This window comes from Staurois parvus, unplaced genomic scaffold, assembly GCF_062004578.1.
Source record: "Staurois parvus isolate SC_StPar_1 unplaced genomic scaffold, SC_StPar_1.0 ptg000014l, whole genome shotgun sequence".
NCBI classification, from domain to species: Eukaryota; Metazoa; Chordata; class Amphibia; order Anura; family Ranidae; genus Staurois; species Staurois parvus.
In genome coordinates, this window is record NW_028317810.1 from 9885301 (window position 1) to 9896379 (window position 11079).

General features: G+C 40.2%; 1 protein-coding gene across 1 annotated transcript in view; it reads left to right on the forward strand.

The window, feature by feature from the left end:
* Positions 1 to 10008, forward strand: part of LOC149473521 (phosphatidylethanolamine-binding protein 1-like) — a 29687-nt gene extending 19679 nt beyond the window's left edge. The window contains exon 4 of the mRNA XM_089677269.1: positions 9553 to 10008. Coding sequence (XP_089533395.1) covers positions 9553 to 9770 — 218 coding nt within the window. The 3' untranslated portion in view covers positions 9771 to 10008. The remainder of the gene's footprint in view (positions 1 to 9552) is intronic.
* Positions 10009 to 11079: the final 1071 nt, after the last annotated feature.

Consider the following 11079-nt stretch of genomic DNA (forward strand, 5'->3'; position numbering starts at 1 on the left):
GAGGCTGGAGTCAGTGCATCAAGAGCAACCACACACAGACAGATCCTGGACATAGGCTTCAAATCTCGTATTCCTCTTGTCAAGCCGCTCCTGAACAACAAACAACGTCAGAAGCGTCTTACCTGGGCTAAACAAAAACAGACCTGGTCTGTTGCTCAGTGGTCCAGAGTCCTTTTTTCTGATGAGAGCAACTTTTGCATCTCATTTGGAAACCAAGGACCCAGAGTATGGAGGAAGAATGGAGAGGCACACACTGCAAGATGCTTGAAGTCCAGTGTAAAGTTTCCACAGTCTGTGTTGATTTGGAGAGCCATGTCATCTGCTGGTGTTGGTCCACTGTGCTTCATTAAGTCCAGGGTCAACGCAGCTGTCTACCGGGAGATTTTGGAGCACTACATGCTTCCTTCTGCAGACTAGCTTTATGTGGATGCTGACTTCATTTTCCAGCAGGACTTGGCACCTGCCCACACTGCCAAAAGCACCAAAACCTGGTTCAATGACCGTGGGATTACTGTGCTTGACTGGCCAGCAAACTCGCCTGACCTGAACCCCATAGAGAATCTATGGGGCATTGACAAGAGAAAAATGACATACATGAGACCGAACAATGCAGAAGAGCTGAAGGCCGCTATTGAAGCATCCTGGTCTTCCATAACACCTCAGCAATGCCACAGGCTGATAGGTTCCATGCCACGCCGCATTGAGGCAGTAATTGCTGCAAAAGGGGCCCAAACCAAGTACCGAGTACATATGTATGCTTATACTTTTCAGAGGTCCGATATTGTTCTATGTACAATCCTTGTTTTATTGATTGCATGAAATATTCTAATTTTCTGAGACTGTGGATTTGGGGTTTTCATGAGCTGTAAGCCATAATCATCACAATTAAGACAAATCACGGCTTGAACTATCTTGCTTTGCATGTAATGAGTCTATCTCATATATTAGTTTTACCTTTTAAGTTGCATTACTGAAATAAATGAACTTTTGCATGATATTCTAATTTTTCGAGTTTCACCTGTAAGTACCTGAAATAAATAAAAATACATTTCTGTAATAGATTAATTCTTATGATCATCAGCTCCATCTAGTGGCCAAAATGTGGAATATTTTCTCATTGAGGTATTTCATAAAACTTTCCCGATTTTTGGCCACTAGATAGAGCTGAGGCTCATAGAAATGAATTAATTTCAGAAATTATGGCCAAAATCCATTTATTATTATTATACAGGATTTATATCGCACCAACAGTTTGCTCAGCACTTTACAATATAACAGGAGACAATACAGCAACAATACAGTTCAATACAAGAGGGTTAGGAGGGCCCTGCTCCTTGGAGCTTACAATCTAAGAGTAGCTTGCACAGTTGTGTGTGACATGCGTCCAAAGGTTGTTTTATAGATAGATATTCTCTTATATATCTTTTATAAAAATACACTCTGTTGCAGGGGCGGACTGACCATTTGGAAACTCGGGCACTGCCCGAGGGCCCGGGGTCGGTAGGGGGCCCCATGAGATGCCCCTGGTACCTTTTTCATAGGCTTTTTTGAGTTTGGGCAAGGACACAGGGGCCCCATGATCCCCTATTGCCCGGGGGCCCCATGAGTTGTCAGTCCACCCCTGCTCTGTTGTTTCTGGTCTTGGAAAAGGTTCACATAGGCGCTGCTATCACCTCTTTACACCATTTGACTAGACCAGGGGTGTCCAACCCTGAAGAAAAGTTTGACTGTGTCTCTTTACTGGACTTTTTAAAGTTTTATCTTCCCAAAGAAGTATATCCTACACTTCACAATCACTGCTTATTCATGCCATCCATTTCCGGCAGCAAAGTTGAAGAACACGAATGGCAGAATTAGGACCAAAATATCTGAGAATCTTGAGAACTTATTGAGAATTGTTACTACATCCATTAAACCAGATATTGATGCGTTCATTTATCAAAAACGATGTCAAACATCGCACTAGTTTTATGTTGCCCTCTTTTACGTTTATAACAAAAAATATTACAAAAAAATGAAATTGTATTATACTGATCCGTACGTTATCTATACCAGTGATCCGACTTTTTCTGTTCATCAGCTATATATCATTATTGTTGGTGTATTTTATGTGTGACCCATGACAATTCCTCTTCTTCCAATGTGGCGCAGGAAAGTCAAAATTTTGTAGTATATAATATACATCTGATATTTTTGCTTAAGGCACATTTTACTGCAAACCTCTAATGGAATACCTGTAGAGAGGTTAACTCTTTCTTTTACTGCATTTACTGTGGTAATGTGCATCCAGCATATTTCCCAAAAGTGGAACTTTCATTTTTTAGGAAATATGTAGAATACACATGCATGGGTAACTGCTGATGTATAGGCACAATGGCATTTACAAGAGCACAGCCCTATACAGCCATTCACTTATACATGGCACCTGCAGCTCCCCATTTGATGGGAAACTATGCTATAGAATCCCTGTGTGTTTGAACCCTCAATGTATTTTTTTGTAATGCAAGCAGTGTAATTAACTGTAAGTGTAATTCAACTTGGTATCAGCCTCTTGCAGTCCCTGTGCAGCAAAGCTTAAAGCGGAGTTCCACTTAAAAGTGCAAGCTCCACTTGTTTGCCTCCTTTCCCCCTCCACTGCCATATTTGGCACCTCTTGGACGGGAGTGGATACCTGTTTTTGACAGGTACCCGCTCCCACTTCTGGCTCAGTTCAGCGCGGCAAAGTGAGCCGGAACTCCGCCCCCCCCCCCCTTCCTCTCGCAGTCTCCTGGGAACCTGTACAGGGCATGTGCAGTGGGCGCTCATCTGTGAAGCCGCAAGCTGAAACAGCCTGGTGCCCGCAGTTGTGATGCCTGTGCCAGGGAGAGAAGAGGCAGAGAAGGGACGATGCAGGTCAGTACATTGCTGGACTCTGAGGCAGGTAAGTGTGTGTTTATTACCTGCCCACAGTTTTTGTAGCTGCTGACTTTTAATAAACACAAAACCGACTGGTACTCCACTTTAAGAGGGGAAGGGAGAAGCGAAACTAAGGCTACATTCACATCTATGCAGTTTGCGTTTGATCCATTTCTGCAGTGCTTTTAGCGGTGCATTTTTGCCGCTTTTTTAATGCATTTTGCAGGCTTTTTTCTTGTCGCTAGTAAGATTAAAACGCAGCAAAAACACACAACATGCTTTTCTGCAGTGTCTGCATTGAAGTTTATAGAACCAAAAAACGCTACTTTTTGCATTTAAAAAAGTCCCTGACCCTTTCCAAACAACGCACCGGGTGAAAACGCGGAAATGTGAATGTGTCATACAGGAAATCATGTTAAATGGATTGTAGTGCGTTTCAGCGGAAATGCTTAGGTGTGAACCTAGACTTAAAGTCAATAAGGCGATCTAAAATTATGTGAAAAAAAATCAATCAGCATAGTTATGTAATAATAATATAACCAAAAAACAGTGATTGCTGCTAAAACATCACCCAGTGTTTGCACCACACCTCTCCATACATAATTCATACATTTAGATATAGCGCAATCCAAATGAATAAACAAAAGACAAAACACAAATGTCCGGTCTTCAGATTATATCCCAAATGTCCATAAACAAATCCTCCACCAGTGTGCAGTGATCTTACTGCTTCTAAAGAACCCCATCCAAGTAATACATGCTCCACCCTGAGCTCATAGCACATACTTCTTTTGTTGATTCCAAGAATAAATTAAGGTCTTAACACGCTTTTTGCCCCATCACGGCTATTAGGCATCTGTTCTCCTTCAGGCATTTGTTCTGCACCAGCAATACTCCTCCAGCAATGCTTCACTCTCCAATAAGTATACATACAAATACAAAATGGGACCAGAAATAGTGCTCTCTGTATACCTTTCTTTTATTTTGTTAACAATTCCCACATAAATTCACTCACAGCGGAACACCGATCGCTGTATGGGACCTCTGTGTGAGGTCCTGATCATGTGATCACTGATTAACCAATCAGTGATCACATGAATAGTAGTAAGCAAGATGTCACTTCTTGACATCATTGCTTACTACGTGTGAAATCTGTGAATAATCACAGAGATCACATGGTACACGGCTATTCACAACAGCCTTGTACAATGTGACAAGCTGTGACCAATCACAGCTCTCACAGTATTTCTCAATGGCTGCAAGAATGCAGCCAGAGAGAAGGAGAAATTATTTCTTTTACAGCCTTTACTGGTGTAAAAGCAATCAGTGTAAAAAAAAAAAAAAAAATCTTCATCACCCCCCACAAGCAGTACAGTGTCACTATGCTGACACTGTACTGCTAGCGTGACAGTATGTTAAAAAAAAAACAAAAAAACCCCATAAATAATATAAAAAATTTATAAAAAAAAGTTAAATGATAATTTTTGGTTATAAACTAATTTGGGTTTTTTATTAAAAAGGTATCCGAATACATTTTGGCCAAGATTTATGAAGAAGGATTATATATTTGCAAAATTTTATAAGAAAAACACTATGTCCTGTGAGCAGGCACTGCTGTGTCACACATTTCCCAGAGCCTGTCTTCCGAACTACAGAGGTGTTGAGGGGTGGAGTTTCAGGAGGCGAAGTCAGTACAGGAATCACTGCTTGCAAGCAGCAAGGTACCATGGGATATGTAGTCTTTAGACATTAAAAGTGAAACAAGAGAGGAGAAGCTGCAAAGCAGGCTGGGAATCCAGAAAGTTGTGAAAGTAGATGGCCAGCAATGCTGATGTTCTAAAATGAAATTGTATGCTGTGACTATAGAACTCCTTTTACCTGATGCTGAAACTAAGCCTGTAAAGGGAAATACAGGCGTACCCCGGTTTATGAATTTAATTTGTTCTGCAGGACTTTTCATATTGCACAAAATTCGTAAACCGAAACGCGATTTCCCATAGTAATGCATTGAAAACCAATTAATCTGTTCCTGAGGTCAGAAAAAAGTCAAATCAAAGTTTTATCTGTTCAAAACTCTTTATAGAGTGTACTTTAAAGGCATAAAGGGACATGAATAAAAAAAATTGTAAATGCATTGAAAACCAATTAATCCGTTCTGGAGGTCATAAATTTTTTTAAAAAAAGTCTTATCTGTTTAAAACTCTTTATACAGTGCACTTTAAAGGCACAGCACTGTACAGGGACGTGGTTAAAAAAGAATTCGTAAATGCACTGAAAACCAATTAATCCGTTCGTATTGCGAAAAAAATCGTAAACCGAGGCATTGTTTTCAATGGATTTTTATTCGGAAACTGAAAATTACGTTAACCAAGGTGTTCATAAACCGAGGTACGCCTGTATAGTGTTCTTTTAAGTGAGCATATATTTTGGCTTATTATTGCAGCTTGTACCTTAAATTCAATTTTATGTGACTTTCACATTTTAAATTCTTGAACTGCCACATTTTATTTGTTTTTACTAAATATAGATATTTGTCAAATTGCCAGTAGGAGAAGCAGACGCTCAGTTTGCAATCACCCTGCTTCTATCCTCTACTGGCTTACTTATGTACTTGAGGAGGAGCAGTAACACAGAACTTTTGTATGGCACTGTAATACAGGATGTAGTGCTTTTGTATGTAAGGAGCAAGTGTGGCTGTCCCAGATACAAATTTAATTACAAATTATCCATGCAAACAAGGTTTTTAGAATATTGATACACACTGAAAATATAATATACACCTAGTTGATTTTTTCACATACATCAAAAACTACAGTTTCTCTTTAACACTTATCTTAGAGCAGCCTTTCTCTATCAGGGTGCTCAGGCACCCTGGGGTGCCTTCAGGCTTCTTCAGGGGTGCCTTGACAAAATGCCCAAAACTTGTATACAAGTCAGCAGGTGGATCAAGGCTGCCTTTTATTACACAAAGCCACAGGTTTTCATTGTGCACTTTTATGACCTTCTAGCCGCCAGCATCCTAACAACCAATGACATCATCAGTTGATAAGGAGTATGTCGGGTGCATGCACTTCATCCTTGATCCCTCTCCATCAGCACTGGGGTCATAATAGCAGAGTGAGGGAGAGAAAAGGAGAGAAACACACTGGAATATTAGCTGGTACCAGTGTGCAAAGGGTATTTGCTTTGGAAGAATAAATCACCTCTAAAGTTGGGTGTACTGGATTTGGGTGGAGTAGTTTTTTACATTTTAGATTGGGGTGCCATGAGATTGTGCAGAACATTAATGGGTGCCTTGAGATTATCCATAATTATAAAGGGTGCCTTGACTGAAAAAAGGTTGACAAACACCGTCTTAGACTGTTAAATACCGCTTTCAAAGCGATCGTACGATAATGTGATTGTTAGTACACAGCTTTCGTCCAAAATTATTCGAAGGGACAAGTATGAAAATTTTTCTTGTACAATACCAGATCATACAATATTCATTTTATCAGTACAATTTTCACTTGAAAATACAATACAAATACAAAACAATACGTTACATCACTTTCTCATTTTTATTCTATTGTACAAGATTTTTTGTAAATTTAGTAACCTCTTCACTTTTAATTAATACGAAACTAGCATTAAAAAAAAAAAAGACGATCATTCATCCGATATTATCATTGTGTATACCGGGCTTTAGACTGGTTTCACACCTACTGTATGCATAGCAGTAATACATAATCAATCAAATGCATGTTTTACCTCAAATTACTGCAATGTTAACATGCTGCATTTTGTCTGGTGTGTTGGCATCAGGGTTGCCAACCATCTGTTAATTTACAGAGATTTTCTAAGAAATGTTTTTTTTGCTACTGTCCGTGGACAGGAGCAGTGTCAGGAATGGACTTGCCAGTGGTGGTGGGACTCACCTGCCTTGTGGGCTGCAGTACCAGGGCTGGCCAGCGGGTGCTCTCAGCAACCAGAGGCTCACTCCTGCAATGAGTCATCACCTGAGGCTGATTACAGCAGGTGTATTTAAGGAATGGCCAGGCCTGTGATCAGGGCCTTGGTGTATGTTTCCCATGAGCCCCTGTACCTGCATCCTGTCTGCTTCCTGCCTGATCCTGACTCTGCTTTAATCCTGACTCTGCATGAACTCTGCCTGTCCTGACCTTGGCTATTCCTGACTACGCTTCCGCCTGCTCCTTGTACCTTGCCTGCCCGATTGCTACCGACCCGGCCTGCCCGACTACGTTTTGTATTGTTCTTGTTGTTATCTGTTGGAGGTTTGGTTGCACTGTGTTTATGTTTAGTCTTGCACTGCGTTTATGTATTGTTTAGTCTTTAATAAATGGTATTGTTTATACTATACCTGGAGCCTGTGTTTCCCTGTGTCAGTCCACACATTTCTGGTCATACCCGGATCCCTAACAAGCAGCATCCGTAAAACTGGCACTCCATTACTGGTTGATACCTCACATGTCAGTAAAAAAAGCTGTGGTGAGTTGGTAACCCTGGTTGGTGTGCTAATATTGCCGTGTGTTGTGAAGGGCTGCATTACAAAAATAGTGTAGGGGCTTTTTTGTGTTGTGTTGGCATTAGTCCTAATGCAGTATGTCTTAATGTGCAAAATACCGCATGTTAATGCACGCGTGATAATGCACCATATCACAAGCAGGAAAGCGTGGGCTGCCATTGCTGACCTCCTTCTGAAAATGTCAGTTGCCTAAACTTTCTAAATCAAGGAACCAGAACATGTAAGAGCCCAAGAAAAGTCAGAGGTCTCCATAGTTATTCCTCGTGTGTGTGTCTCAAAGTATTAAAGCCAGAGGATAAGCATGCTAGCCAGTCTACATTTACAAATATAGCCGGACTCTGCATGCTGAATACATTTTGGCACGATGTAACATGCAACACTGCAACTGTGACCATGTGAACTGCACTGTCAGCAGTAATGGACTTAATCAGTACAAGGTGTTGACAGGCATTCATGATACTTTAAAAATGCAAAGGAAATGTATGTTCTTTTGTGTAAACTTGGCCTTAACCACTTGCCCTCCAGAGGATTTACCTCCCTTACTGACCAGGCCCTTTTTGTGATACGGCACTGCGTTACTTAACTGACAATTGCGCAGTCATGCAACACTGTATGTAAATGAAATTTGTGTTCTTTTTTTCCCCACAAATGGAGATTTCTTTTGGTGGTATTTGATCGCTTCTGTGTTTTTTGTTTTTTATTTTCACAATATATTTGACTTTTTGCTATAAAACATATCCAGTAAAAAAAAATAAAAGAATCAAATTTCATCATAAATTTAGACCAAAATGTATTTTACTACAAGTCTTTGCTTAAAAAAAAATCCCAATACATGTAAGTTAATTGGTTTACGTGAAAGTTATAGCATCTAACAATGGCAGTATATATACTGGAATTTTTGTTTTTATTTTTTTTATACTAGTTATGGCAGCAATCAGTGACTTATAGTGGGACTGCGGCGGACATTCTGACACTGGGGGGGAACTGACTAATTGCCACTGACATCCCAATTGCACTAATACAGTGATCAATGCTAATAAAAAGCACTGACACTGTACTAATGACACTGGGCAGGAAGGGGTTAACATCTGGGGCAATCAAAGGGTTAACCGTGTGCTATTTCACTGTATGTGCTGTGTGTGTTTTACTAAGGAAATATGCTGCTGTGTATTTCTCTGCTGTGCAGAGAAATAAAAGCAGCATGTTACTGCTGGCAGGAGAGAGATCTGTGTTGTTTACACACAGGTCTCTCCCGTCACTGTTTCTCGGCGATCACTGTGGCCCGGTGATTGACATCTGAAGCCGCAAATGGCGGCGTGGGTAGGGCGGTGGTGTGCGCACCCTTTACCTGGAAATGCAAAATCACGTGTGTGTATATGTGTATATATATTTATATATATATATACGTGTGTGTGTGTGTGTGTGTGTGTGTGTGTGTGTGATTTTGAGCAGCCCTGCCACCCTGTAGCAGTAATTCTGCTATAGGGTGGCGGGGAAGTGATTAAAAAAACAAACATAGGAAAATGTGCTGCATATGCTTTTTTTTTATTTCATCCTGACACACACAATAACATTAGAAAACATTAGCCCTTGATGAAGTTATAATATGATTAAAATATAATCATTAGTGTTTGGGAAGTTACTAGGATTTTTTAATATGTAGAGGGAAAAGATTGTGGAATACTAAGGTAAAGGAAATGTATATACTTTGGGTTGTATTTATAAAAAGAATATGAATAGCAGTTCATCCAGCAAAGGTGCATGTACATTTGCTCTGTGTGAATGATGCGAAAATGAATGTTATGCTATTTCATGTGTTGGATGAATGTTTTTCATTGCTATAAAAGGAAAATACAACATTTGGCCACTAGATGGCCTTTAAGTATTATTCAAATTTTGTACAATACTGCCTTCTGGTGGCCAAATGCGGTATTTTCTGTTTTTAAATCAAAGACATTAAATTGTTGCCCAATTTGCATAGAACACATGTACATGTGCTTTCACTAGGTGAATTACTATGCACATTTTCAATAAATACAACAGCATGTGTGTATTGTATATTTTTCTTGATGAGGTTTTAATTCTAACAATAATAAATCATCAAATCTCTTCTCTCTTTCTGTCTGATACAGGTTATCACAGGTACACCCTGCTTGTCTATAAACAGAGTTGCCAACTAAAATGTGATGAACCAATTCTGGGTGACACATCTGCTGAAAATCGGGAAAGATTTAAAGTGCTGAAATTTCGCGAAAAGTACAAACTTGGACGTCCTGTTGCGGGCGTATGTTTCCTAGCTCAGTGGGATGAATCTGTTCCAGGAATCTACAAACAACTGGGAGTGTTGTAAATTCAGAGGATCCCTTTACAGTTCAGTAACACAGCAAAAGGACCTTAACAGCGAAGATAAATCTGACAGATTGATTCTCAGATATTTTGGTATATTCTTTCATGCTACAAATACACATGCTTTAGTCTTACTTTATCACTGATGTGCTGGATTGTGATCTTGCAATACTAAAGGATATATAATGTTTGCATATACTGTATGGTTGCTACAAATAAACAGAAAAGTGTTCCAAAGAAAAGCTGGTATTTCTGAGTACATATATAAGGTAAGGGCTAAAGAGAACCTGTCACAAAACAGAGTGCCTATGTGGAACACCTTAGATGGGAGTTGCAGTTCTCACCAGATACCAGAGTTGTGCAGCTCCCTTGGGGCTCTGATGTCTCACTCCCCTTTCTCACATGTGACAGCACTGCTGCTTTGTGATTGGGTACTCATGCACTTAGCACTGTCACAGGGGTTGGAGAAGAGTCCTTAGCACTAAGGGAGCTCCAAGTCATGATTAAGAGCTTACACAGGGTTTCCGCTGTTTGTTCTCTGCAGTTAAATGGAGTGGTGAGGGAGCAAAAGGTTTACAAGAACTAAACTTTAATAGATCTGGGGAACCACCAGTCTATATAGATGATGGCGCAGACCTAGCTTGTACAATCTATCATGTTGCTTGTATGTGGACTCATAAAGTGTCAAATCTATTGAGAAATATTGGATGAGATTGTATGAAACATTGATCTGTTGAACTAACACCCTACATCCTCGCCGCCGCCTCCTCCTTTCCCCCCACTTGGTCCCCTTTAAATTTACCTCTATGGGTCATATGCAGTCTGTGCCTGTGCAGCCAGTGTAGCGGCCTGGGGATTTCAAATCCCCGCTCTTCTACCTCTTTTTTCTGCAGGGCTTCCAGGACAAATCAGAGCAATTCTGAATAGGCACCAATGTCACAGAAAATCTGTCCCAGAAGCCCTGAAGAAAGATAGAGAAGAGCAGGGTTTTCAAATCCGTGGACTGCTGTACCAGCTGCATGGACACTGACAGCTCATTACACACGGAGCTGTGAATAGCGGGTACTGGGGGGTAGAGAAGGGTGTAGATTGTTAGTTCGCCTTTTCATTTTTTTTCTGAAAAAATGAACTCACCCTTTAAGCATATTGCAGAGCAGGCCACAAACACTTGTTATACATTTCAATACAATTTTCCTATCCTTTTGAAAAGCGGTGAGGTTGATTTATTAAAAGTGTAGAGTACATTCAGAGAATTTTACTTACTTACTTTTAGCATAGTGAATAAGTTGAAACAAATGCAAAAAGCACTTCAC